At 61.2% G+C, this 27,906-nt stretch overlaps 1 protein-coding gene across 2 annotated transcripts; it reads left to right on the top strand.

Annotated features, from left to right (window-relative positions):
* SRRM3 (serine/arginine repetitive matrix 3) lies at positions 1-26,663 on the top strand. Of its 2 annotated transcripts, none has more exons than XM_086763070.1 (15): positions 1-43; positions 7,963-8,218; positions 10,977-11,078; positions 14,814-14,948; positions 15,069-15,149; positions 15,534-15,563; positions 15,957-16,025; positions 16,286-16,321; positions 16,807-16,857; positions 16,952-17,056; positions 17,337-17,508; positions 23,126-23,454; positions 23,995-24,222; positions 24,459-24,596; positions 26,383-26,663. In XM_086763070.1, the coding sequence occupies exons 2-15, from the start codon at positions 7,995-7,997 to the stop codon at positions 26,597-26,599; spliced, it is 1,917 nt and encodes a 638-aa protein (XP_086619196.1). In that variant the 5' UTR covers positions 1-43; positions 7,963-7,994; the 3' UTR covers positions 26,600-26,663. The 2 variants fall into 2 exon arrangements, with proteins under 2 accessions (XP_086619196.1, XP_086619195.1); XM_086763069.1 differs by lacking the exon at positions 1-43 and adding an exon at positions 3,257-3,350.
* The last annotated feature ends 1,243 nt before the right edge of the window (positions 26,664-27,906 follow it).

Here is a 27,906-nt window from a genome sequence, read left to right on the forward strand (position 1 = left end):
GGCCGGCGGCGGCTCAGGGGCCGGACCGGGGCGGCGGGGCGAGGTGAGGCGCGGCGAGGCCGGGCCCGGGCCTGGCTGATGGGCCGGCACCGGGCGGGGGGGGCGCGGGGCGCGCAGAGCCCGGGGTGGGGGGCAGAGGGGGGAGGATGGGGGCAGTGGGACCCCAACGGGAGTAGGTGGCGGGGTGGGGGGCTGAGAGGTGCGGAGGGCTGGGGACCCCCGGGGGACTGGGGCGGGGGGGGGGGCTATGGTGCTGCCTGGGGGTCCCAAAGGGATGGGGAGGGGACACACGGTGCTCGGGGGGCAGGGAGTTGGGGTCCCCAAAAGGAGGCGGGGGGCAGGGCTGAGCAAGGGTGGGTTCGTGGGTGGTGGGAGGGGGCGATGGGGGCATTCCCTGGGTTTGGCCCTCCTGGGGCGCAGGTGGGGCAAGGACCTTGGAGGTGAGATGCTTTTTGGGGGGTGGGGGGTCCCTGCAGGGACGTGGATGTGTCGGGATGTGCAGGGGGGCTGGCTGAGGAGCATCCCACATCCCTCTCCCCAATGCTGCGGGGAGATAGGCTGGACCGGGGGCAACGAGTAACCCCCCAGCAGCGGGTTTTCGGCTCGCACCGTGGGGCTGGGAAGGATGGGATGGAGATGAACCCCCAGCTGGTGCCTTGTGGGGTGCAGGAGGGAGATGAGGCCAAAATAACGGCCCCGAAGCCCCTCTCTCCTAGTCCCTGCTGGGGAGGGGGGCCCTGAGGCTCCGCGTTGGGCTGGGGAGATTTCAAACCCTGCGGGTGTTGCGCGGGGTGGGGGGGGAGGAGAGGGGCAAGGCTTGGCAGCCGGGAGAGCCTGAGCTCAACCGCTCATCTTTCGGGAGTGTTTTGGGCTTCTCCTTCCCGGGTTTGGGAGGTTTGTCCCCAGGGATGGCCGGGCTGTGCCGTGCGGGGGGGCTGGTTGGTGGCAAGGGGTCAAGTCCCAGCTTGGGGGAGTGTGTGGATTTCAGGGACGTGGGTTCATTCAGAGATTTCAGGCTGCGGGGGTTTCTTGGTTTGCCTGCGCGCCTGCTGCCGCACGGGGGGTCACCTGGGGGCTGCCAGCTTTTGAGGGGGACTTGGCTTGGTGGCCGATGCCAAGGGCCACCTCGTAGGGTGCAGGCTCTCATGCCCCGGCTGATCTCCCTGTCCTGGCATGCGGGTTTGTCTCTGGCGGGAGCATGGGGACATCCCCAACGGGGGGGGGGGGGGGGATTTTGGGGATAGGAGCCAGTGGTGCTTGCGTCCAAACACACAGCATCCTCGCGCTGTCCCCCCCCTGTCAGCGTGGCATCGCTCAGAGCCACCCCTGCATCCCGCCTGCCTCCCCCTGCCCCAGGGACTCATCCTGGCAATGCCTGCAGGGAGAGGAGGGGGCTTTCAGAGCCAGAAATTGGCAGATTTTTGGGGAGCCTCCGGTCCTCGGTCCCCGCTGGGGATGGTGAGCGGCGGCTTTGCAAGGCAGGCGGAGGGGCGCAGGGCTCCGGGTTGATTTTGTCCCTGGTGCCAAGGAAATGGTGCTCCCTCCCCCGAGCAAAGGGTCTCCTGCCCCGGGGGCTGGATTGGGCTGCAGGTGGACACGTGGCAGCGGGTCCCGGGGGCTGCAGGAGTGGGGAGCGGAGGGTGCCCACCCCGTGTCTCCAGGCTGGAGATGCCTGCAGGGTGCAGGTCACCCCAAGAGTTTAGTCTCGGCTGTCAGCTGTCTGCCAGCTAGGTGGGTCCCCAATCCCCAAAACCCTTCATCCTCCTCCTCCTCCTCTCCAGCTCCCGTTTTCCCTGGCCAGGTGGCCCGTGGCTTATATAATGTGCTCAAACCCCGGAATAGCTCCTCCCGTTACACAACCGCACAGCCAGCCATGCAGGGGGGGGGATCCCCGGCTGGATGCTCCCCCTGCGCCGGCCGTGACCCCCCCCATACCTGCAGCGCTCGGCCCCGGGGGTCGTTCGCCTGGGTTATGTCCCCGTTGGGGAAGATGACCCCGTTGTGACAGTCCCCCTGCTCCTCCGCGGGCTCAATAATTGCCTTAATTTTTATTATTTTCCCTCCTCAGAAGTGATGCTGGGCCACGGGGCTGCCTCTGCCTCCTCCTGCCTCCTTGCCCAGCAAAGCAAATGGCCCCAAGGATGCCAAACCTGGGGGAGGGGGGGTGAGGGCTGTACCCCTCACCCGTTATTGAAGCACCTCCTGGTTGGGGAAGGCCTGGCAGGGCAGTAGGTGCCTGAGCCCTGCCTTCTGGGGCTGCCTGCAGGTCCCTTGGCCACCAGTGAGCAGCTGCTGGTGGCCACAGTGGCCCCAAGGGGTTGGGGAGAGCAAGGCCAGGGGCACGGGGCTGGGGGGGGTCCCGTAGGGATACCCATCGCCTGGACCCGCTGCCTCTCTGTTGAGCACGCGGAGGGGTCGCTGCTGTCACTTGGATGGGTTTCTCCTCCTTTCCCTCATCCCTGGCCTGGGAATGGGGTCACCGCGGGGGGTCCTCTGGGGCTGGTCCCCATCATGGTGTGACCCCCTTCCCGTCAGCATTCCTCCAGCCAGAACTGGGAATGGGGCTCGCTCGGCCTCCCCCCGGCAGCCCAAGGGGTTCAGACTAGGGGGGCTTCAGCTGTGGCGTTTTGGGGACAGGAGCGAAGCCCAGCTCCTCACCCTTCGTCGGACCCTTTTCTCCGGATCATTTCCCAGGGGAGCTGATGGATCCCCACTGCCCAAACCCCTCTATGCCCATCCCGCGGGGGGTGGGGGGGCGGTCCCCGCCCCTGGCTCCCCCATCCCTGCATCCCCAAGCCAGGAAGGAGCCCGGTTGCTTAGCAACTGTTTAGCTTCTCCACCAGCCTCCTCATCTATTTTAAAAAAATAAATAAAATATATATATATGCACAGACGTAGGTATGCATAAGCAGCAGCGAGCCCTCGCCCAGCTCACGACCCCCCCACCCAGCATCCACGTATTCTTTAGGAATTGCTTTAAAATGCACGAGGTGTCAAATTTTGGTTGGGCAGCAAAGGATGCTCTGGGCTTGGGGTAGGAAAAATACAGATGAAGGGGCTGGGATGGGTGTAACCAACCCCTTCCTGCTGTCCCTTCCCACGGGCAGGATCCCTGCCGGCTCTGGGCTGGGAAGCAGCGCTAACAAGCTCCGGACTAGCTACACTTGTAAAGCCAGATTTGCCTTTTTTTTTTTTTTTTTTTTTGTATTTTTCCTTCTTCTTGGAGGTCTGACTCATGGTTTTTGGCACTCGGGAGCTGGTGGAAGGCGGCTCCGGAGAAGGTCGCCCGATGAAGCCTTTCTCCCAACCCTTCCCCACGACACGGGCAGGGAGCAGCCTGGGACGGGGCTGTAAGCGCTTCAGGGACAGGGTTATGATTTTGGTCGGTGATGAGACCCTGACATGCACAGGAACCATGGGGGCCACCCCTCTCCCCCTCCCCAGTGGGACTGGAGGGTCCTGGCCTTGGCTGAGCCGTCCCCGGCTTTTTGGGACTGAGCTCTGGCACGCTCTGTGCACCAGTGGTCCAAGGAGCCTGCATCCCGTGCCCGCATCCCTGGCACGTGGGCGCTCGCCTTCGCCCTGCCTGGTGCAGCTGGATGTGGCGAGAATTAATCGAGCACCGGCCGGAGGCGGCTTTGATTAGCGCCGAGGCGGAGAGGGAGGATGCCCGGGCACCTTTCCGGGGAGATGCCGGGATAGCATCCCGGCGCTGGCAGCCCCCGCTGCCGTCCCCGCTCCCACCGGGAAAGCGGCTCCATCCGCGTTGTGAGCCGGCAGCGGGCAGGAGTGACGGGCGGCTGCCTCCGGTGCAGCCCCGTGCCCCGGGCGCTGCGGGCACGGCCGGGGAGCCCAGCGACACCCACCGAGGGGTGTGAGCAGAGTCAGCTGGGAAGGGATTTGTTTCTGGGCTGGAAAATGAAAAGGTGAAAGCAATTTGGTGAAATAACACTTGTTTTGCTCATTTTGCTTGTTTTCTTCTTTCCCTTTGAGCTGGAGCTCCCAGACCCCTGAGCTTCCCTTCAAAGCCCAGGCTGGACAGCCCAGGGGTGGGATACAGGGATGGCCACGTCCCAGGGCCACCCCACCAGGCGCGCAGGGGTCCCAGCCCGCAGGGATGGAGCTCGGTTCAAAGCTTGGCTGGAAACCAGCAGCCCCAAAGCCTGGTAGGATGGCGAGGCTGGTCCTTGCACCCCGAGCTGGCAGGGCCTGTCCTGGCTGCGTGTTGGGGGCACAGCGTGGTGTGTCTGTCCTTTTGTCTGTCCCGGCCTTCACTGGGGTCCTGGTCCTCTGCACCCTGGGTACCGTTCAGCGTGGCTGGATGGGGAGGGAGAGACCCGGCGTGCCGAGTGGTCCCTGTGCTTGGGGTAAGGCGTGGGATGGGGATGGAGGACGGGGATGAAGAAGAGGATGGAGAACAGGGATGAGGATGGAGGCTGGAGGTGAAGGATTGAGGATGAAGAGGAAGATAGGAGGATGGAGAACAGGGATGAGGATGAAGAGGAGGATAGGAGGATGGAGAACAGGGATGGGGATGAAGAGGAGGATAGGAGGATGGAGAACAGGGATGGGGATGAAGAGGAGGATAGGAGGATGGAGAACAGCGATGAGGATGGAAATGGAGGATGAGGATGAAGAGGAGGATGGAGAACAGGGATGAGGATGGAGGCTGGAGATGGAAGATGGGTATACGTATGAAGGATGGATATGGAGGATGGGGATGAGAATGAAGATGGAGATGGAGGATGAGGATGGAGGATGGGAATGGGGCAGCTCTGAACATTTCCGAAAGCTCTAATCTAGGCAGCAGAAAGCGCCTGCGAGATGAAAAGCTGTTTTGACCTCCCCAAGGCCCAAGGTAGCACGTGGAGCGCTAGTGGGGAAGATCAGGATCCCAAAACACGAGGGTGAATGGCTTGGGAAAACGAGGAGAGAGGAATTTGCTCGGGAGTTTCCCCAGCAGCTCCAGCCCCTGGTGCAGGGGGGTTTGAGCCCTCCTGGGTGGCACTAAGGGGATTTGGGCGGGGGGACGGATGCCAGCGACTGTCCCCAGCTGCATCCCGCTTTAGGAGTCCATGGGGACACGGCGCAGCGCTCGCCCCAAGACGCCTCCTCTCCCTCTCGGCGAAGCGGCCAGTGCTTGATGATTTGTGGGTAATTACTGCAGATAATGAAATATTTAACCGTCATCTTTATTATCGGGGGTAGCGCTGAGCCAGGCAGGAAGCCGCTGCCGTTCGGGCAGGGCCGTGCTGCCTTCGCCGCCGGGTTTGGTGCGGGATGTGGTGCCGGCGCGAGCTGGCAGAGCCGGGCGGGCCCCACGTGGTGGCTGATGGAGGGAGGTGGTGGCAGTGGTGACAGCCACCCCGTGTCACCGAGCTGTCCCTTGCAGGTGCGGGGCTGCCGCTGTGCAGGGCATCGTCACTGAGGGGGTCTCCTTTGGGGACAGGAAGGGCACAGACGCAACCTGGGCTCTTGGGCTCCTTCTGCCCCGGTGTCGTGTCCCCGTTGTCACCAGAGGTGTCGGACTGGTTCCATTTTCCACCCAAGGCTTTTGCCTGTGGCCTGGCTTTGCTGTTGGTGGCCAGAGGGGGTTTGCAGGTGGTTTTCCTCTCCCTTTGTTTTCCTGCCCGTGCTGTGGCTGAGGCAGCGTGGCCGGTATCACCTTGTGGCTGAGGGGACACCGGGATGCAGTGCAGCCTCCATCCCCGGGCCGGCTCTGGGTGCAAGGGGGATATCTCCAACTGTATCCGTGATACAGGGAGCATTTCCTGCTGGGATGCGCATGTCTACCCCACCACGCAGCCCTTTCTCACAGGTACCCGTCCAGCTTTCCTTTTCTCTGACCTGCTCCTCCATCCACCCGTCTGGCTGTATATCCCTCGCGCTCGCAGCAATGAATTTACCTGCTGCCAGGCTCAGGATAAAATTAATTCCCAGGGGGGAAAAGCAAGCAGAGGCTGCTGTGGAAAGCATCCTCTCCTTTCCCCTCTCCTTTCCCCAGCCCCTTGGTGGGTGAGGGTTTCCCAGCGGGGAGCTTCCCAGTTTTTGGCTCTGTGCTCTGATGGGAAAAAGAGGAAGAGGAGCCCCCCCAGCCTTCTGCAGCATCTGTCCCGAGCATCCAGGGAGTGCGGAGCCCCAGCTGGCTCCCGCTCCACTGGCAGCATCTCCCAGTGCCCGCTCCTCCGTGTCTCTGCGGAAATAAAGGCTGCTGGCTCCTCTCTGCGCAGTAATAATGGGGGAAAAAAAAAAAAAGGGGGGGGGGGGGGGAAGCTTTGTAATTAAGCAGCCAGCTGCCGTCCTCCCTGGGCAGGCTTGTCAGGAGATAAATGAGCGCGTGGGGCAGCCGGCTGCAGCGGGATAGCCAGGGATATCCCTTGGGGATGCCGCGGGGTGAGAGAAGCCTTCCTGCAGAACTGGGACCTCCGCCACCCTGGGGAGGGCTCTGAGGCTTTTTCTCTCCTCCAGCATCAGAAAAATGTCCTTGAAGCCTCTCACAGGGGATCTATGTTTGCATCCTGGCTCTGTCCCACTGGCCATGGCTATGGAAAGCTCTGAACTGCCTGGTGTCCCGCTGGAATGGTGCGGATCACTCCGTCGTCCATCTGTCCTGCCTTCACACCTGCGCTGGGCTGAGGGATCCCTGCTCTCAGGGTTCCCTGCTCCCACGTAGGCAGCGACGTGCAGGCAACACCCATCCTTGGAAAAGCCTCTCTGGCAGGGTCCCAGGGGTGAGGACACCCCAGAGAAGTGGCTGCTGAGAAAAACTGCGTCTCCGAGCCCAAAGCCGGCTTGGAGAGCAAGGGACAGTTGTCTCTTCACCTCCCATCGTTTCTGTCTGTGTAGGGATTTGCAGGAGAAGCGTTTGTGGGAGCCACAGGTAAAGCCCCTCTGCAGCCTGGCTGCTGCTGGCGATTAGGGAGCATCCCGTGCCGGGGAGAGGGCTGGAGCTTTGGGCAGGGGAGCTGGGGCGTCGCAGGATGGAGAGACCGGGGAATGGGTGCTCAGCTGTGTGCTGGTGGCCCGAGGTCACTGTGACTGAGTTGTGTCGGTCTGGGTGATCTGGGAGATTTGGGAGCATCTCCTCCTCCCGGCTCGGGGAGCGTCAGCCAGAGCCTCGGCGCGGCAGTGCCGCTCGGGAGCAGTTGTCCTCTTCCGAGGGGTTGGTTTTGGAGCCGAGTGAGGACGCGTCGACTGTGGTGGTGGAGGAAGGAGGCAGGGACACGTGAAGGTGAAAGAGCAGGGAGAAGGTAGGCAGGCACCCTCACCCCCACCTCCCCTCGCAGCCGGCACTGGCCGTTGCCAGAGGGTGCCGGGTCATTGCCGAAGGGTGCTGGGTCATTGCCGAAGGGTGCTGGGTCATTGCTGGAGGACATCAACAGGTGTTTGCTGGTTGGGCTGGACATCAGGATGTCCCACAGCTGCATCCTCACTGGCTGGTGTGGCTGGAGGATGCGAGGAGACATCTGAGGTCTTTCGGTCCGTCCCCTTGCCAGATGGGGACGGTGCCCGGGGGTGTCCCCAAAGGTCTGTGAGGGTGGATGCCCGACCCTGCTCCAAACCTGCACCAGCTGACGGCAGGGTCCACGGGGCTTGGAGGGGCCCGTGCCCGCCTGTTCCACTGCTACCGTACGGCTCCGGGTGCGCAGACCCACGCTTTGCCAGGCTTTCCCCAGCGCAAGGCGGGCGCAGAGCATCCTCCTCACCCATGAGCCAGCCCTGGCAGCGTGGTGGTGGGAATAGCCCCCGCCTTGCCTTGCAGATGGGGAAACTGAGGCAAGGGGCAGGAAGGGCGCTGGCAGAAGACCCAGATCTCTCAGTCACTATCCCCACCAACTTGCTGTGCCCACACCTCTTCTGAGACAAATTTTGGCTTCAGGTTGTGGCAGATCCCCTTGGCATTACGGGCTGAGAGGGCAACCAGGGCAGGGACTGACCCCCATCTCTTTCTCTCCCTCCCAGGCCCTGCTGGCGGCGAGGCCGCCCACGCCAGCATGGCTCTCTACAACAACGGGGCCGACGTGCCTTCGCCCCAGGAAGCCTCCAACGGCTTCTCGCAGCCCGGGGCCTCGGGTACGTGGCACAAGGGTGAGGAGGAGGTGCGGCTGGTGGAGCCCAACCTGGTGAAGAAGGCTCACCGGGAAATCCTGGACCACGAGCGTAAGCGGCGAGTGGAGCTGAAGTGCATGGAGCTGCAGGAGATGATGGAGGAGCAGGGGTGAGTGGCGAGGGATCAGAGCTGGGCTGGAGGTGGCTTGGGACCCACTTGCACCTTGTTCTCCCCCTTTTTCCTCTCTAAAAAAATACCTTGATGTGGCAAATGTCCCCATTTGGAAATAAATCCACTTTGGGGTGAATCAGACAGCTTTGGGGTGGACTGGTGGGTTGGTTTGTGAAGAAAAATGCCTCCAAGATATGCAGATCCAAGTGCATCCCCACACACGCTGGAAGAGGGAAAACCCAAGGGGTTGGTGAGCATCCCTGCCTGGGTGAGCAGGAGGGGCTGGGGGGCCAGCGAGGAGACCCCCATCCCTGCCAGACCCATGGCCGTGCTGCTGGCTGCCCCATAGGTCCAGCACCACCCGAACAGCCCGATCCCCCTGACAGCTCGCTAAAACCTGATGGACGGAGCAAATTCTTCGGCACACGTGGGTAGACGGAGACTGGTATCAGCTGGGGAGGAGGAAAATGGATTGAGGGAAGGCTTCGCCAAGGCTTTCATTAAGAGCGCGAGCGTGACCTAGAATTAAATTGTCTCACACAGACTGGAATAATGATTGTGCCTAATTTGTCGTTATGGAAATAAATAAGGCTGACCCGGCGCCTTGGGGAGCCCAGAGCCTCCTGTCGGGTTCCGGTGCCCTACTAGGATCTTACTACTAGGAGTAGCATTGCTGCGATGGGTAACAGCAATACTGCACCCGGTGTTGTTGTTATTGCTGTAATTGCCGTTGCTGTTATTAAGGCTATTAATAACGGTGATGACGGTGACACACCGAAAGGATAATATAATTACAGTAACAGTCTTGGTCAACCTGGTTAATCCCCCGCCTGCTCTTCCCCTCCGCGCAGGGGCTGTCCCAGGGTGGGAGGGTCACACAGGAAATGCTTTGCACCCCTGAGATTTCTGCCTGGGCCGCATCCTGGCCGCGGACTCAGGGGAGTTATTGGCAAGGGCAGGGCCCCTGGGATGACCGGGTGTGCCAGCGGAGGAGGTTTTGTGGGAATTTAAGCGTTCCCATGTTTCCTTAAACGCGGATGGCTCCTCCTGCCTGCACTGCATCCGGCTGCTCCGGGCTGGCTGCGTCATTATTCCCTGCCTGCAGGCTGGATTTCTTGTCCGGAAAAGAAGCGTCAGCATTTATTTTTCTTTCCCAACCCCATTCTATGTGTTAAGTGCAAACCCCAAAACCCCTCCAATGGGGCCACACGCAGCCCTGAGGGATGCAGGAGGGAAGGGAGAGGGGGGGCTCTGCTGCCTCCATCACAGGATCGCTGGGTGCAGGGGGGTTCCTCGCCGTGGCCTGGCCCCCCGCGGATCTGCTAATGGCCCAGCTGCGGTGGCCCATCTGTCACCTCCTGCTTGGCCTCGCGTCCCCTCTCCGAGAGCATCGCCCACATCCGTAATACGCTGCAGCAAATGCTCGTCTTCTTGGGCGGACATCTTCCTGCCGCTGCCGGCTGACATCCACGGGATGGCCGAGGCCGGCGGCTCCGTCCTTACAGGACGGCCGCACGCTGCCCGGCTGGCTGTGCCGCCATCGAGGGTATGGCGCAGAGCGGCGTTTGGGGGTGCTGCCCTCTTTTTGAGGTCCTCTGTGCCCAGGCAGGGTGCAAGGTGAGGGGCCGCGCCCCAGCTGCCTCTGTGCCCGGTTAGCAGCCCTTGTTCTGCGCAGGAGTCCGGGCTGGAGAATTAATGAGAGGCTTTCAGTGCAAATGAGCTCGTTAATATTAATTCCCCTCTCCTCTCTGTTCCCCTTCATGGGCACTGCAGCGGGGATGGGTGCTGCCACATGTCCCTCTGCAGCCTAGGGCACCCGTGGTGCCGCGTGGGGCATCACCGTCCCCAGCTCTGCGAGGTGCCAGCTTTGGGGACCGCAGGGCTCGGCCAGGTTGTGACACCCAGTTTTCTGGGCTCGTTAGCAGCGATGCTGATGGGATGCGATGGCAAGGGTGGGCTGTGAGCAGCCGCTGTAGATGGGGCGGCTGAGGACCGGGACACATCCCCGTCCCTCCCAGAGCAGCAGGGTGGTGGTGGCACAGGGCCCATCGGGGATGGTGCCGAGAGCACTGGGGATCCCTCCACCGTGTCCCCTCGTTTGGGTGCTTTTGGTCGAGGGGGATGCTCAGGTCCCCTTGTGCAGCTGCGGGATGTGGCACAGGACCGCTCGTGCGGGGCTGTCACCCGTCCCTCCCTGGGGACACATCGGAGACGGCTGGAGCACTGTCATTTGCCGCGGCTGTTCTCAGATGCCAGGGACAAAGTGATTAGTGTCTCTCGTTAATAACCCTGCAGTGGCCTGAGTCAGCGTTTGGCGTTAGCGCAGAGCTGGCTCGCCTGCCGGAGCCCCGACGCAGCACGGGGACGAGCGAGGGAGGCTTGCGATGGGACGGACGCAGCGGGTGCAAACCCCAGCATCACCAGCTGCTGTGCTGGCGCTGCAGGGGGGTTGGCAGAGATGTGCCCCAAAACGTGGGGCAGTGGAGGGGGGGGTGGCAACCTCATGGTCGTCCTCTTCTTTTACCCCTTCCTCTGCCAAGCACTGCTGGGAGGGGCAGGCAGGAGAGAGGGTGCAGGGGACCAAGCAGAGGGACCTGCTCTCCTCCAGGCCCTGGTGACTGTCACCACACTACCTCTCATTCTGAGCAGCCCCTTGGGCCACATGTCACTCCTGAAGGTACAGAGGTCCTCAGCAGGTCCCTGGGGAGCCCACTTTCCAGCCACGGCAGCCCTGACCACGTCTTTGCCCATCCAGGTACTCCGAAGAGGAGATCCGGCAGAAAGTGGGGACCTTTCGGCAAATGCTGATGGAGAAGGAAGGCGTGCTCACCAGGGAGGACCAGCACGGGCGCCAAATGTAAGTGAGGCAGCTCCGAGTCGGCTCGTCTGTGCGTCCTGCCTGTCCCTCATCCCAGAGAGGCACATCCCAGGTTTCCTCTGAGTATTGATGGGTGGGTGGATGGATTGATACGGAGAGGGTATATATAGGGATGATTGGATAGATGGATGGACATGCAGAGGGTATATAGGGTTGGATGGATGGATGGGTGGTTGGTTGGTCAATTGGATGACTTGATGGTTGGTTGGTTGGTTGGTTGGCTGATTGGTTGGTTTATTTGATGGTTGGTTGGTTCGTTGATTTGGTAGTTGGATGATTCGTTGGTTGGTCAGTTGGTTGGTTGGAGGCAGGGTTTGCCTCTCTGAGGCAGAATCCTACCTCTGGAGAGGTTAGAGGTAATCCTGCACTGGTCATTTGGAGACCTCAAGGTGCTGTACAGAAAGGCCAGCTTTGCAACACTCCTGTCCCTGATGATGAAACTGAAGCCAGGAGGTCTCAGTGGTTGGCTCATCCCACCAGCCGGTGCACAGACCAAGCCGCAGGTTCGCTGTGCCTCACCTCGCCCGCTCCTGCCGCTTTGGGTCACCTCTCCTGCTCTCCCTGGGGCTGAACTCGCAGCTTCTGCCTCCAGCCAGGCGAGGGCACCAATTTCCAGTCCTTGCTCTTAGCTCCGTAATGCAGAATGGTCCTCCTGTCCCCGGGTGTGAAGCTGGGGTAACTCAGCTCGGCTGGCGATGGCTCTGTAGCCCTAGAAGGAAGAGTGTTAGGAATAATAATCATTAATAACAGTAATAATAATTTCTGTTGCAAGGGGCCCAGGCTGGATAGGCAGGGCTTGAGCCTTCTTCTCACCTGGGTAGACCCAGAGCCTGTGTCTCTGTCAGGCTGGTGTGACCACAAGGACCCTCATGGAAAAAGCTTCTCCAAGGAGCTCCAGCCCCGTGCCTCTGCCTCCTAATCGCTCCTCACACTCCCTCATCCCTGGGGGCTGCATCTGCCCCAGAGGGGCTTGGGGCTCAGGTTGGGTGTCCAAAGCAGCCCAGCTCCTCCTGGGGACGTGCCACTCGCTCCTCCTGCCCCACACAGGACTGTCCCCATCCTTGTGAGGGTCCTCCCTGGCTCGATGATGATTTATCTGAGCGATGCTTAATGGCCCAGGCGGCATGGCTGGCCAGGCGCGCACCATCCGTCAGCCCGGAAACCAGGACACTTGGGACAGGAATAGACGCTGCAGGTTCCCTGAATATTAATGTGTCCTTAGGGTCAGGAAATCAGGGCGAGGAGGGAGGCAGGGAAGCCATGGTGATGGGGAGAGCCTTCCTCCCACCGCTCCACCGGCGTGCCAGGCAGGGACACGGCTCAGCCCTGCTCAGCCCAGGATGGGGTGCGTGGCTTTGGGGCAGCCCAAAGCATGCAGGGTCCTCGTCCAGGCAGGAAAAACCATGGCATGGGGAAAACCAAGCTGCCCAGGTCACCGAGCATCAAGCCCAATGTGTTAACAAGCAGCCTTTTCCTCGTTAGGGCGTAAGTCATCTCCAGGGCATCTTCTGGGGCAAGCTCGTTAGGGCTGGCACTGTAACGAGCGCATAGGGAAGGCAAAGGTGGGTTAAGGTCACCCAGGCAGCCCCAGCTGTCACCTTTGTGGGCTTGCTTTTGCCATCCGAAGGGTAATCATTAAAGATTAGCCTGGGGGCTATAAATAATAGTGCTGAGCTGAAAGGGAGCGGTCTCAAAGCAAGGGATTGCTCGGAGGACAGCGAAGCTGGAGGCGCTGGGAGGAAGCTGGCAGAAGCCGGGTCCGAGAGAGGTGCTGCTCTTCAAGCAACTGGGATCTGAGCTGCCAAAAGATGTCCTGGGCGCAAAAGGTCTGTGCTGTTCGGAGAGGCTGGACAAGGGAGTGAAATAATCTTGAAATAAAGAGCCCCAGCCCTCGCAGTGGCTGGGAGAGCACTCAACAAGACATCTCATGGGCTGGTCCAGCTCCAACACCTCTCTGGACTTTTACAGCTCAGTCTTTGGCTGCTGGGACAGTGAGTCTGAACCAGCTGGGCTTGTTTCAAAGCAGATGCGAAAGCTCAGCATCATCTGTGAAACTCCCCGGAGAAAAGCGAGGCACCAAGCAGAGCTGTGACCGCCTGGGTCCCTGCCTTGCTCACCGTGCTCTGCCAGCTCCCGTCTCCGTGCACGCCCAGCCCAGCGGCACAGCCCGGTCCCCGAGGAGTAACAGCTTGATGGACAGGCTGGCGGGATTAGAAACAAACGCGAGCCTGTGCCGGGCAGGGAGGGATAATTGGGGCAGCACAAGCCCGTCTTGAGCCATTGAGCACAGCTAATGGGTGAGATGCTGGCAGCAGGCTCTGATGTGGAGCGCTGCCTGCTCACGAAGCAGGGAATTATCCCCGCTCACTCCTCTCTTTTCCTCTTTCCTCCCCCTTCCCACAGTTGGGTGGGTGGTTGAAAGGCTGTTCCTGCCCTTGGGGCACGGCCAAAGCAGAAGTCGCTTGGACAGGACCCAGAAAGCCGTGGCTGCAGCACAGAAAGGAGCCCGAGACCCACTCAAGCGCTCGCCCGCGGTCAGCAGGAGGATGCCTCACTCGTAGTTTTGATCCAAACCATTTTTAATTGGGTTAAACAGCCCGGGGCCTGCCTGTGGCCAGGGATGCCGACATGTGCCACTCTCGGATGCGCTCTCCGGAGCTGGGAGCATCCCTTCGCTCGGCCGGAGGTGTTGGCTGGGCTGCCAAGGGACAAGTGCCGTGGAGGCTGCACTTCTCCACCAGCATCCCCAGCTGCATGCCTCTGGGCTGGGAAGGGCGGAAAGCCCATACTGGGTTTCCCAGGACAAATGTCCCGTGGGAAGCAAGCGCCCGGGCTGGTGTGACGCCGGGCACCCTCCAGCCACGGCCGCATCCGTTACAGTTCCCTCCAGAGCACCTAGATGGCTGCGTCCCTCTTGGGATGAGATGTCCTGCATTCCCCGAGAACAAACGAGATGCTCCCACCGGGGTTTGGTGCTGCTTCTGGGGCTGATGGCGGAGGAGGACCAGGGAGGTGGGAGAGGTTGGACAGGAACTCTTGGATCCCTCCTGCCCGCCCTGTCCGGCTGCCAGGCCTCTGCCAAGCCCTGCCCGCAGCCCTGGTAGTCAATGGCAACCTCCTGCCAGTTTCCATGGCAGCAGGAAAAATTAATGCTGGCGAAGTCACTCAGGAGGGAGAGGAGACCCTGATGGCTCCAGGCCTGATGTCCACCCACCTGTTCCCAGGGGGACACCACCCATCACCTGCCCACAGCCCCGGTGCTGAGCTGGTGACACGCTGGGGCGCTGGCCTCAAAGCCCAGATCATCCTGGGCAGCTCCGACCGGTGGGCAGATAAATCCCTGAATCCCTCGAGCCTCCTGCCGGCTCCTCTCGCCCTAATCCGGCCCCACCGCCTATCAGGGCTGACCCCGGAGGCTGGACCCTGCCGGGAGATGGTGGCCCAAGCCCCACGGTGTCCCTGTGCCAGCCCAGTGGAGATTTCTGCAGGGACAGGAGCCCCAGGAAGACCTTGAGAAGCCCCCCATAGTGGGGCTTTGCTGCCTGTGGACCTCAAGCGATGTGACCAAGGTCCCCTGAGGATGCCGTGGCGGAGGGGATGTCCCCAGCTCCTGTAGCTGCACCAGGGCTGCCCCAGGCCTCCCCCCGCAGCCACTCTGGTGGGACACAGGGAACGGGAAGCCCCAAATTAATCCTGCTCTTCCTCCTTTGGCAGCGTGATAGAAAACCACCACGGGGCGGATGGGGAGGAGTACGCGGTGGAGTACCCCGACTACGAGGAAGGCTGCCTGCTGCAGTGCGACTGCTCGGCTGAGTGCTACCGCGAGGACAGCGGCCACCGCGAGTACAGGTCCGTCCAGACCCACCATGGCATTTTGGGGAGCGGGGTGCACACGGGGTCCCCGTCAGGGGACGCAGAGGCCAGGGGGTCATCCCTTCTTCCCTCAGCACTGTCTACTTTCTCCCGCAGGCTGAAAAGGCGCTCAAGCAGCTCCACCTCTCCTCCACCCAAGAAGAAAAAGAAAAAGAAATCGGGTCACCGCCGCAGCCGGTAAGTCCCCAGCTGTGCCTGTGCTGTCCCCTCTCCTGGGAGGACAACTCTTCTCCCAGCTCAGCCTGTCCCCAGGCTCCGGTGGGGGCAAGTCCCCCCACTTTGGGGAGCGGTGCACCCCCATACCTGCATCCTCAAGACATGCAACACACACACACACACTTGTGCACACACGTGGGATGCACCGCCAGCCCACCCAGCTGCACTGGTGCGACCTTGACCAGTCCATGCTGGGAAGGAGCTGGCTGCTGCAGGACACAGCACCGAGCAGGATTTGACTCCCTGAAGGGTCTGGCTCTGTCTGTGCACTGGTCCCCTCCCCAGTTAACGCTGGTGCCTGGGCAGGATGCTGTCCCTAATGTCCCTTTCTTTTCCCCACGGCAGCAAAAAGAGGAAACCCGGCTCGGAGCGCAGGTGAGTGCCCGCCGGGCTGGGTGGGCTCCGGGGTCCCTGCCGGGCACGCGAGGCCACCAGGCACGGCCTGGCCTCCAGCACCCACTGTCCCCCCTCTGAAACCCCAGTGGGAATTGGCCACCCCATCTCCTGCTGAAGGCTGCGGAGCCACGAGGTGGCAATGGGACACAGCGGGATTCGGGTGCCCCAGCACCAAAGGCGGCCAGAGCCCTTCTGTCAAAAGCCCCTTTCAGTCCCCCACCCCAAATCCCCCTGGGAAATAACGTCCGTGTGATGTTCATACATCCCATGGGTGGTCCGCGGGGCGGTGGACTGGGACTCCCCTGGGCCACGGAGATGGGGCTGGGGAGTCCCTTGCTCCCCCCTCAAGAGCACCCACTTTCTCCCCGCCAGCTGCGACAGCTCTTCACCCATCCGCAAGGAAAAGAAAAAGAAGACTGGAAAGAAACACAGACGCGACAGGTAGGATGGGCTCCATGTCGGGTTGGGGACAGCAGGGCTGGTTGGGGACAGCGGGGCTGGTTGGTGGCTGCCCAGGCCCTTGGGCTGGGACGGGATGGATGCTGCTGGCTCTTCACGGGGCCGTCACCTCCTCACAGCAGTTGCCACCTGCCCCATCCAGCAGCCCATCTCATGCCCATCCCCTGGGGCTGCCCGGCCTTCGCTCCTTGCTGGCCAACTCAGCGTGTGTCCTTCATCTCTGCCTCCTCTTTGTCCCTCAGGTCTGAGTCGGGGTCACGGAAGAAGAGAAGACACAGGTGAGAGTGAACGCTGCCGGGAGCCACTGCACTGCCACCGGTCGGGGACCCCCGGTCCCCTGCCCTTCCGCTGTCCCCATCCCCTCTGCCCACGGTGCCCTCCACCAGCACTGCTGGTTTAGGGTGAAAGAAGTAAAAAACAGGCAAAGAGCGCTTGGGTGGGCAGAGGGGCTCAGGGGGGGCTGACAGAGGGCAAGGCAAGCAGAGGGGGGGGTGACAACGCGCCTGAGCCCTGCGGGTGCCGAGCAGAGCCAGTTCCCCACTTTCTGCTGCCACCCTGGCCTTGCCGACCGCTGCTTGGCCCCCACAGTCTCCCCAAAGCCAACTGGGATCCCCACCACGGTTTGAAGCTCAGTGGAGTCCAGCTCCAGGCAGGTTCCTCCCCATTGCTCCTCCCGCAGCCTCAGTGGCTCTGGGGGGGCCGGGGAAGCCCCCCTGGGTGCTGCTCCTGCTCCCATCTCTGCAGCTTTCGACTCTTCCTACAGGTCCCGAAGCCCCAAGAACAAACGGAAAGAGAAAAACAAAGAGCGCAAGAGGTGAGGGGCTGGGATGGCGGGGGGAGTGGGACGGTGTGCCCCCCACTGCGGCGGCTCAGCTTGCCCCTCGGCCCCCCGGCCGCCCTCTCCGCAGGTCCCGCAGCGAGTCCCCGGCCTGGCGCTCGCACCGACGCAGCTCCTGCAGCTCCCACAGCGCTTCGCTCTCCTCCGACGACAGTGGCTCCAAATCCCCCGGCAGGTAAGGGCAGCCCGGGACCCCCACTGCCAGTGACTCCCCCAGCCTTCATGATGGGGACCCTTGGGGATGGGGGACAGGGAGGTGGGTGGCAGCGGTGTCCCCGTAATGGGGACCCTTGGGGATGGGGGACAGGGAGGTGGGTGGCAGCGGTGTCCCCGTGATGGGGACCCTTGGGGATGGGGGACAGGGATGCCTGCCCGCCATCTTAGCCCAGACTGGCAGCCGGCAGCTCTGCTCGGGGCAGGGGGATGCCGGCGGCTCACGGCGCGATGTCCCGCAGGCTAAGCCCCAAGCGCCGGCAGGATGGTCCCAAGGGCAGCAGCGCCCGCTCCAGCCGCAGCCCATCCTCTCCCTCGCCTCGCCGCTCGGCCTCACCGCACCAGAACGGGCACAAGGGCAGCACCCAGAACGGTCGCCACAGCCACGGCGCCCAGCTCCCGGAGCCCTCGGATGTACGTAGGCTTTTCTTGGATCACCGTTCGCTTCCCTCCCCTCCTCCCTCCACAGGACCCCCCTCACCCCAGCTCTCCTCTCCCCTCCTTCCCCGCTCGCTCGGCTCCCCCCTCGCCCAGCTGGGGCACACGGGGGCGGATGCAGGGTGCAGGCTGCACCCCCTCGGCACCCATCAACCTTCCGCAGGGGAGCCAGCCCATCACCTCGGGGCAGGTATCAGGGCAGCCAACAGGTCACCCCCCCCCCGCCCAAAGCCACCCATGGTTCTGCAGATGTCACCCCCCCAGGGCCGATGGGTCACTGCTGGGCTCGGCACCTCCCTGGGAGCAGACTGAGCCCAGATAGCCATGAAAAGGGGAAAGCTGGAAAATTCTCCTTTCCTCATGAGCCCCGACTCCCCCTGAGGTGCCAGCACCGGCCCTCAGGACCCCAGCACCCAGTCTGGGGCCTGGTGCTAGGCCAGGGTGGGCTGTGGAGGGGGTTTGGTGCTGGGTGCTCAGATTTTAGGAGCTCAAGGTCCCCATGGTGGGCGACATGGGGTCTAACTGTCCCGAGCTCTGCCTCGGTGCCCCACAGGTCCCGGTGAAGCCCAGAGCATTACTCCCACACTGAGCGGGGCAAAGCCCCAACCCAGCACAACCGAGGGGCCAGCCCCAGTTTAACCAGTGCCGGGACGGCAAGGAGCCTGCTTCGGCTAGCTGGGGGCTGGGGGCAGGGCTGAGCAAAGGCAGCGTGCTGGGGGACCCTCTCATGGGGGGTACACGGGTCCCCTCTCGCTCCAGGGGACTTTATTCCCATGGGTGAGGCGCTGCCAGGATGCTCCCGGGCTGGCAGCACCCAACGCTGCCACCCCAATGCCTGCGGGGCTGGGGGCACCCCAGAAAACAGGGCCAGGAGCCCCCCACCCCATATTCACATCCCCTTCACCCTCCCCAGCTCCCCAGCCCAGCACCCCCCAGCAGCACCCAGCACCCTGCCCGTCTCTCAGGGCACCTCTCTGCTTTCTTCTTTCCTGTGGTTTTGGCTGGGGCGTGGGGGGGTTGGGGTGCCGAGCACCCACCCAGGCGCCCGGCTCGCCCCGCTCTCCCCCTGCCCAACACCCCCAGCACCCAGCATCGCCCAGGCCGCCGAGCTCCCTCGGCTCCCCGGCACCAGCGGGACTTTTCTCCGACAACTTTCTCTCTCTTTCTCTCTCTCTCTTCTTTCTCTCTCTGGTTTCTATTTTTTTTTTTTTCTTTTTAATCCCATCTGTGTTTTTCTTTAGCCTCCCATTTGAAAAAAACCCAAACGGTAATATACACTTCCATTTCTTGCTCAGCAGAAGCAGGGACGAGGGGGAGGGAAGGGCAATGAAACGTGCTTTTTTTTCCCCCCCTTGTTTTAGTTTCCTTTCTCATGATATCTTTTCTTTTCCCTTGTGATGTACAGAAATGCAAACGATATATATCTCTTTTATTTTTTTCTCCCCCTCCCCCTGTCGTCGTCGTGTTGTTCTAGAATTTTTTGCTTTTGTGTGTGTTGATGTGGAGAAGGAAAAAAAAAAAAAAAAAAGCAGATGTGTTTTCTAAATATTTACGACCGCTGAACATTGTATTTCCATTTTCTCTATTTTGAAGAAGGAATTTAAAAGGGAAGATAACCGAGCAGCTCTACGCCACAAAGGCAGCGGGCTCGCTTCGGTGTGGCGGAGCGAACGGCCCTTTGCCCCCTTGAATTGGCTACTGGCCCCTTGCCCTGGCTGGCGGCCGGATCCTGCTGCCGCGGGGTTTTCCTCCGCGGTGCAGGATGAGGCCGTTGGGTGCTGGGTTATCCATCGCCCTCCCCTCAAGCCAAGCACCCTGCGGCCATCCCGCATCGTGCATCCCGGCAGGGCGGGCGCTGAGCATCCTCGGTACCTGCACCCCCCCCCTCCACCTCCAGGTCTCCCAAAAGTGCCCCCCGGTGAGCCCTGCCTCCCCAGCACCACCCCCAAAGCCACCGGGAGAAAAGGGGACCCCGGGGCGCTGCGTGGCGTTGCCTTCCCTTTTAAATACCCGGTCCCCGTCTCCATCCATCCCTGCTACATTCCCCAGCCTTCCTCCCGGGTCTCTCCTCCTCCTCCTCCTCGCCCACACGCTCCCTCCGGGCCCTCTTTCTCTCCGGTTTTCTTTGGGCCAGCAGAACCCACCGACCCTCGCCGTGTCCCACCTCCATCCATCGCCTTCCCTGCATGTTATCCGGGACTTTGCCGCGTTATATAGCGATTTTTTAAGACCGAAACGCAGCCGGGTTACAGACACCAGCCAGCAAAACTCCCCCCCACGGCTGCCCCGCTCGGTGGCCGGCCGCAACCTTTCCATTTAAAAATGGAAAAATTAAAAAAAAAAACAAAAAACAAATGAGACCGATTTTGAAATAATTAAGAAAAATCTAAGCAAAGCAAATGGGATTAGCCGAGGGGTTTGGATCGCCGTACTAAAGAGTCCTTGTCTTTTTCCCATTCTGCCCTCCAAATGTGGAGATTATTGTTTTCTTTTTTTATTATCGCATTCCTGTCACTGCCAATTGCAAAGGTAGGTATTTCGTCCACCTCTGCACGTTCACTTCTGCAGATGAGCCTGTTGAAAAGCACCGTAGCTTGATTTAATGTTATTTTCTCTTTCTTTCTGACTTTCTTTCTCTTTCTTTCTCGCTCTCCTTCTCTGTCTCTCTTTCATTTTGTCTTTTTGGTGGCTATATATAATTTTTTTTTTATTTGTATGGTTTTCCCCAGTTAGCTGCAAAGCCATGCTCTTATCTTACGTTCTTTATTTATATTTTTTGCCCTGTCAACGTAATATTTTTTTTTTTCTTTCTTCCCCTCTTTTCTCTTCCCCATCTCCTCGTGCCGTCGGTAGAATGCATTTCTGTGTCTTTCAGCCCTCCGACTTTGTGTTCGTTTCCATCCAGGGGCCGAGCACAGCCGCTCCGTTTGGGTCTCCCTTAGCGGCTGGGTAACGAAGGCGAACTTAATTAGCGAGAAATAGGGGCAGCGGCCAGAGCCCGTGGGTGGGAGCGGCAGCAGATCATGGGCACAGGGGGTTTTGGGGTGGATGGATGGGGCAAGAAGTGAGAAATTTGGGGAGATGTGTGGGTTTAGCCCCTCTTTGGGCCATAATGGAAAGAAAAAAAATAAATCCTGGGAAAATTCTGGGGGGCTGCAACAGGGAAAGGCTGAAATTTTCCTCCATGGGGAGAGGCAGGTCCGGGGCATCATGGTCCCCAAGGGGCAGGGGCCGGTGTCCCAACGCTGGCCATCCCGTCCCCACAAGCCCCCGGCGTGTTTTCCCTTTGTCGATCTGGATTTATTTGGGATGCTTTTCCTTTTGTTGCCTTCCTCCACGCCTGGGCAGGAGACCCCAGGGTTTGGGTGGGAACCCCGCATCCCGCAGCCCAAGCTCCTGGGAAAGAGGAAACCCCTCTCTTTCTTCTTCTTCCTCTTCTTCTTCTTCTTCATCTCTGCTTTTGTTTTTTTCCCTGCCTGGATGTGGGGCTGGGCATGGGCTCAGCTGAACCCCGCCTTCCAGGGCTGCTGCGTCCCCTTGGAGGGGTCCACGCCCCCCAGCGCTCGCGGGACAGCTTGTGCCATTGCCACCAGTCTCCCCTCTCGCTGGAGCCACTATGACAGCAGCAGATTGTTTAAAAAAGACCCCCAAATCCCCCCATTTTGGCTCCACAGCAGGCTGGTGTGCGGCCAGAGGGGTTGGCTTATCCGTAGGGACAAGGGGGTGACGGGGTGCGGAGTGGCTTGTGTGACTCCCCCGCCTCGAGGACACGGTGGCCTCGAGTCCCTATGCAGCATCTTTGTGAGGGTCCCCAGGCTCCCGCCCCAGCGCCTCGCCCGCTTCTCTTTTGGGGAAGAAAAGTGGCTTTTAGGAGGCGGGCAGAGAAAACCTTGTCCTGCGGGATTAACTGACCGGGTGCGTTTGGGGCAAGGGGCCCGGCGGGGAATCGGGGTCACCAGCCCCCAGCTTCGCCCCGGGCGCAGTGACACCGGCCCCGGCAGCACCCCAATCCCCCTGAACCCTGTTAGATCCCCTCAGCTGGGCTTCGTGGCCCCCCCCCTGCACGGGATTTACCCCTCCAGGGATGCTCAGGGACCAGGGGACGGAGACCCCCAAAGCCCCCCGAGCCGGGGTTTGCCAGCTCGGTCGTGGTCGGCATTGCAGGAGCCATTTCCACCCATCTTTTTGGCCCAGTGGCGTTTGCAAAGATGGGGAAAAAGAATAAATCTCGGAGGAGCTCAGATATTTGGGAGCCGCCGCGTGCTGGACGCCGGGGCCAGGCAAAACCCCCCCGGCTCTCAGCGAGAGGCTGGCACGGGGCCTTGGCCGCGGCGGTGGGCCAGGGTCTCCCCATTTGTAGGAGAAGTGAGTTGGTTTGTTTTATTTCTCCTCTCTCTGGCTCTGTCTCTGTCTCTCCTCCTTCTCTCGTTCTTTCTTTCTCTCTTGCATTTTTGTGAATCTAATGATGCACTTATATTGCCCCGCTTTTCCCTTCTCTTCATACCTTACCTACTAAAGGAGGAAATGCCACTTTTTTGGTAAGTGGATGTTAACCAAGAGGGACTTAAAAAAAAAAAAAAAAAAAGCATATAATGGAAAAAAAAAAAAAAAGGAAGCAGAAAGCAAAGTCTGTATTGAGTGCTGATGAGGACTTAGCAGTTCCCTGCAGAGTCGCAGCTCAATGCGTGTCCCAGGAAGAGCTCAGAGACGTTCGTTTATCTCAGTAACGAGGACATTTGTGAAGTTTTGCTTTGGTTGTTTGGTTTTTTTTGTTTGTGGTTTTTTTTTTCCTTTTAATTTTATTTTATTTGGATGGTTTTTCTTCTTTCTTTTCGGTTTCTTTTTTGCCTTCTTGCCCCTGGCCCCCCCACTTCCCTGCCTTGCCCTCCATTGTCGCTCTGTGCCATCCTCCTCGTTTCTTGGTTTGTTTGAAGCCGAAAGCCGTACTTTATAAAAACGACACGTATCTGAACATATATCTCTTTATATATGTGCATGCCTCTGTGTGAGCAGACCCCCCCATCACCCCCAGCCCTCTTTGGTTCGACCCCTTCCCCTCAGCTCAGTCTGATTTACTCTCCCTCACTCCCCACCTTCCCTCCTCTCATCTTTTCTTTTTTCCCCCATTTTCTCCCTTCGTTTGGGTTTTACCCCCCTTTTCCCTCCCCCTTTCTTGGTCAGGGTGGGCGGGCGCTGGGGTTTGCTTTATCCCCACTCCAGGTGTTTTTGGGGGGGGGTCGTTTCTTTCCCTTCGAGCTCTCCCTCCCCGATGACTTGGGGGTTTCTTGAATATTTATTTTTTATTTTGGCTCCCATCCCACCCCTTCCTTTGGGTTTTGTTTTCATTTTCTTTTAATTTTTTTTTTTTTATTTTGGCGTTTTGCATGCGGAGGTTTGCATGACCCACATTGTTGAGGGCGAGAGGAAGATGCAGGGTAGCGTCTGTGTAGCCTGCCTTATGCGATGTGCGTTGACGTTGTGAACCGCGCCCCCGGCCCGGTGCCCCCCATTAAAATCCTCTTTCTCCTTCTTTCTTCTCTTCTTCCCCTTCCCTCTGCCTTTCCCCCCTTCTCTCTCTCTCCCCCCCTGCCAGAGGCCGGCCTCGGCGTCCCCCTCTCCACGGGCTCATGGCAGGACGGAGCCTCCGTCCCCCCGCGCCCGGGGGGTCCGACACGGTGCCCGCAGCCCCCGGTCGCCCACGCCGGAACGGGCCAAGCATGGCCACCGGCATCGCTCTCGCAGCGCCTCGCCGCCGCCCCGCCACCGTGGCCAGAGCAAGGGCCGGCCCCCGGCCTCCCGGGACCCCCCGCCGCCACCGCTCAGCCCCGCCGGCTACAGCAGCGATTCGGAGGGGTCGGTGGGATCCCACCCCTACCACCCACCGCTCGGTCCCGATAGGAACCACGGCGCCCAGACCAAGAAGTAAGGGGGTCTCTGGGACGGGGTCATGGCGTCCAAGCTGGGACACGGGAGGTGGTCTCTGACGTTTGGGGTGCACCCCAGTTCCATCTGGGCAAAGCTCTGAGGGACAAGCTGGGGACCACGGCGGGGTTGGGATGCTCAAGGGATGGAGATGGGGATGGGGATGGGAACAGGGATGGGGATGGAGACAGATACAGGGATGGGGTTGGTTAAGGACAGGGACAGGGATGGAGATGAGGATGGAGAAGAGCAGCAGTGGGTCAATGCCAGCGCACTGTGGGAAGGGTCATCTCCCCAAGGGATTATGCCAGCACAAAGGGCAGGGCCGGGATGGCTGTGTGGGATTACAGCCTCCCGCAGGGTGCAGGATCCCAAGCAGGTGAGCATCCCATGCTTTATAATCAGGGATGCAGCCCACGCAAAAATTGGGGTGATGTAGGTGTGCCCACTGCTCCCCCATGGGATCCAGGTGTCCCGCGGGGTCACCCTGCCGGCCACGGCAGGCGAGATGTGAGGAGGTGCTGGGCTCTGCCTTGCCAGGGTGAAGGAGAGGCACCACCGCGGCCGACCCAACAGCAGCTCAGAGTCGTCGGCCAAGCACTCCCGGCACGCCTCGGAGCGGAGGAAGAGCCCGTCGCCCAGCCCGGGGCAGCGCAGCACCTCCTGGAGCTCCAGCGGCTCCCTCTCCAAGTCCCGCTCCCGTTCCCGGGAGAAGAGAGCGGGACGCAGCCGCTCCCGCTCACCCTCGCCGAAAAAACCCGCCAGCAGGTCAGCGCCCAGGCGGGGAAGGACTTCAGCATGGGGGGCTTGGCTACCAGCAATGAGCTCAGAGGGCATCCAGGGCTCAGGGTGGTCTTGGCTCCCCTCGGCCTCAGGGAGGGGGTTTCATTGCTGGCCCCGGTGGCGCTGGTCACCCCATGGGGAGCTGCTGTGCATGGGCTGTCCCTGCATCCCACCCGGCACCCCAGCCCACACCCCTGATGCTCCTCTCCGTCCTGGTGCAGAGAGAAGGACAACGAGCCCCGAACACGCCACAGTGACCCCGATCCCGCCCGCGCCCGGCGCCGCTCCAGGAGCTACTCGCCCATCAGGAAGAGGAGACGTGACTCCCCCAGCTTCATGGAGCCCAGGAGGATCACGAGGTGGGGCCCGGCACGCGGCGAAGCCTCTGCTGCGGCGGCTGGCACAGCCCGGGGCTGAGCTGGGCCACCAGCCATCCCTGAAGAGTGGGTGGGTGGGTGGATGGGTGGATGGATGGATGAGTGGATGGATGGATGAGTGGATGGATGGACAGACGTACAGATAATGGATGGATGGATGGACAGACAAATGGATGAGCAGCTCTGTGGATGGATAGATAACCCTGAGGATGACCAGCTGGGGGAATCAGCTGGCCCAGACAGATGGATAACCAGACTGCCTCCAATATTACAACTCCTCATCTCTTCCCATTTTGAGGCATGAAAATAGCAACTCCTCCTAATCCACATATGCATATTCCAGCCAGACGTACGGCTGCGAGCGCGTCTCTCCCCTGCCCTCCAAAAGCCGGTTTCTCCTCCTTGAGGTCCTATTGACTCAGGATCCCGGGCTGGAAGACAGGCAATATTTAGCGCCAGACGAAACACCGTGTGCATATATAGTACCTCGTTAGCATGCGGCGCTGGCGGCGGTACCGCTGGCGAGCTGAGATTACCTCATTCCTGACCTATTTGTCTCTCCCGCTATCAGCTGGGAGATCGGGGCTGTGGGGTGGAGGGGTTGGATTCTTCAGAAATCAGCTCCGGCTCGCTGTGCGAGGGTGTTTTTTATTTTGCCTGGGCTGGGCTGAAGTTGTAAGGAGGGAAGACAGGAAAATACTGGTGGGTTAGGGCTCCCGGCAGCCCTGCCCGATGGCTGGATGCCCTGTAAAGAGCATGGGCTGGGAAAGCTGCTCCCAGCCCAGAGGAAGGCTTCCCAGCTCTCCATCCGTCCCACTCTGTCCCCGAGCTGGGTTTTGCTGGGATATTCCCAGGATGCCTCCCCATCCCTGTCACCCGACCCTGGGATGGATGGGGAGGGCAGACCCAGCTCCGCTTGGCATGCAGGAGGAGCAGAGCCGTTTCTGCGAGGCTTGGGGGATGCTGCGGGAAGGGGGCAGCCAGGGGAACACCCCCAGCCCCTCTTGCCTGCCGCATAGCCCAGCCAGAATCCCTAGGGCCTTTCCCTGCCCCCCTGCCCTGTACCCGGTCCCCATCATCCCCCGCCACCCCGGGGTCCGACACCGTGTGGCCCTACCTCAGTGATGCCAACCTCTCCTTTTCCATTTCATCCCAAGGTCCCTCTCGGAGAGCATCGCCGCCAGCCTGGCTCCCAGGGTAACCTCTCCCCTTCCTCCTCCTCTTCTTCCTCCCGGACCCCGCTGTGTCTTCTCACACCCTAGGATGCCCTCGGCACCCAGCCGCCTCCAGGGTCTCTCTTCGGTCCCATTAACACCGGGATGGGAGAAGGGGACAAGGGGCCGGCTCCTGCACCGGCTCCAGTCGTTGCTGCCCCCCATCCCCACGTCCCTCCTCATCCTCAGGCGCCGGCGGGCCGCAGCTCGCCTCCCGCTAATCCCGAACGTCTCTTTTTCAGCAGCTTTCAATCTTTGGTGTCTGGGAAACACAAAAGCCACATTAACCTGCTCACTTTCTGCCCTGGCCGCTGCCTAATCCAGGACTAACACCCCCCGGGGGGGCTGGGGAGGAGGAAAGGGGACGGACGGAGGGTGGGGGCGATGCCGGGCGGTCGCATCCTGACACCGTGCCGTCGGTCCAAGCCCGGTTGCCCCGTGGGGATGCTCAGCCGTGGCGGGGAGCCGGTGCCGGTCGTGTGTCCCCCCCGCCACAACCACCACCCCGAGCTGCAGCCGGAGGCGTTGACTCAGTTTCCCTTTTCCATTCGCAGCGCTCGCAAGCGTCCCATCCCTTACTACCGCCCCAGCCCCTCGTCCTCCAGCTCGCTGAGCACCTACTCCTACAGCCGCAGCCGCAGCCGCAGCTACGACAGCTACAGCACCAGCCGCAGCCGCAGCCGGACTCGCAGCCCCCCCAGCCGCTCCCGCAGCCCCAGCCGCAGCCCCAGCTACAACAGCCGCAGCAGCTCGGAAAGCGCCGGCTTCTGAGCCCAGCCCAAAACAGGCCCCCCCACCCCCACCCCCGGCTGTGCCACCTCCTGATGCCACCTGAGCCCCCCCCCAGGAGGGATGGGGACCACCGAGGAGGTGGAAAAAGAGCCGGGGGGGGGCGGGCTGCTAAAGGATGAACCTGGTGGCGGGGGGAATGCAAGGGCAAAAAAACTCAAGTGGGTCCTTGCATCGCCCTGGGAGAGGGCGATCCCCCCCCCACTGGGGGTGTTTTGGGGGTCGGGATGGGGTAGGGGGAGGATATCTTCTTATTTCTGCGAGCGCCGGGGTGGGGCGGGATGGGGTGGGCCAGCACGGAGCGAGGGAACAAATTGATCAGCAGAGACCTTGGAGCGAGCGGGCTGGGGACCCCCGGGAGCCCCCCCGTGCTTTTTTCGGTTGGTTTTACTTCTTTAGCACAAGCATCTTCTTCGCGGGGGGAGGGGGGGGGGGGCAGGAGGGGGCTTCTTCAGCCCAGCCTGGGCTGGAGGGCGCGATGCCAGCCGGAGTCCAGCCCCGAATTTCCCCCGGCAGAGGAGTCACCATGTCCCCACGGTGTCCCAGGGGACAGGGGCACTGCAAACCGTTTTGGGGTCCCCCCCAGACCCAAGCACACACCGAGCCGTGGCCGAACAAAAGCCGGTAGCACTCGCGAGTCTGTTCCCGAGTGGGGAGGTCCGGGGGCGGCCGCTCCCTCGGGTTAACGCTGCCCGTCCCAGCTCGGGGTCCTGGCACCCGTTCGTCTCACCCAATTTTTGGGGGAGGACCGAGCCGTCACCCCCAGGAGGAGGGAGCTGCGGACACGAGGGCTGGGCTGGGGATTTTCCACCCCCGGGGTTACGTCCAGCCATCCTCCGGCTTCGACATGTCGTACCCCATATCGTACCCCCACCTTTGGGCTGGCAGCCCCCGGCCACCTCCTGCTCTGGAGCCCAGCGGCGGCTTTTTAAACTTAATTACAGAAAGAGAGAGACAGGAGGGTCCCGGGCTTTGCCGGTAGCCCCGCTTTTGCAGGACTTTGCTGATTTTCAAAAAAAAAAAAAAAAAAAATCCTCTCCCCGGACCTGGCCCCGCGGGGGTTGATGGTGTTTAATCCTGACGGGCCCCGCGTTTTCCGGCCGGCTGGAGCAGGACCATGGGGTTGAGCCTCCCTGGGTGGGAGAGCAGCTGCCCGGATTAACCCGCTGCCCCCGGATGAAAAGCCGGGCTTTGGCGGTCCCGCTTGACACTGGTTTCCAGCCAGCCGGGATCCGGGAGGGGGGACGATCCTTTGGGACTCCAGCTCGGCTGGTAAAGCGACGGCCTCG

Source organism: Chlamydotis macqueenii, chromosome 19 (genome assembly GCF_036417535.1).
Source record: "Chlamydotis macqueenii isolate bChlMac1 chromosome 19, bChlMac1.mat, whole genome shotgun sequence".
NCBI classification, from domain to species: Eukaryota; Metazoa; Chordata; class Aves; order Otidiformes; family Otididae; genus Chlamydotis; species Chlamydotis macqueenii.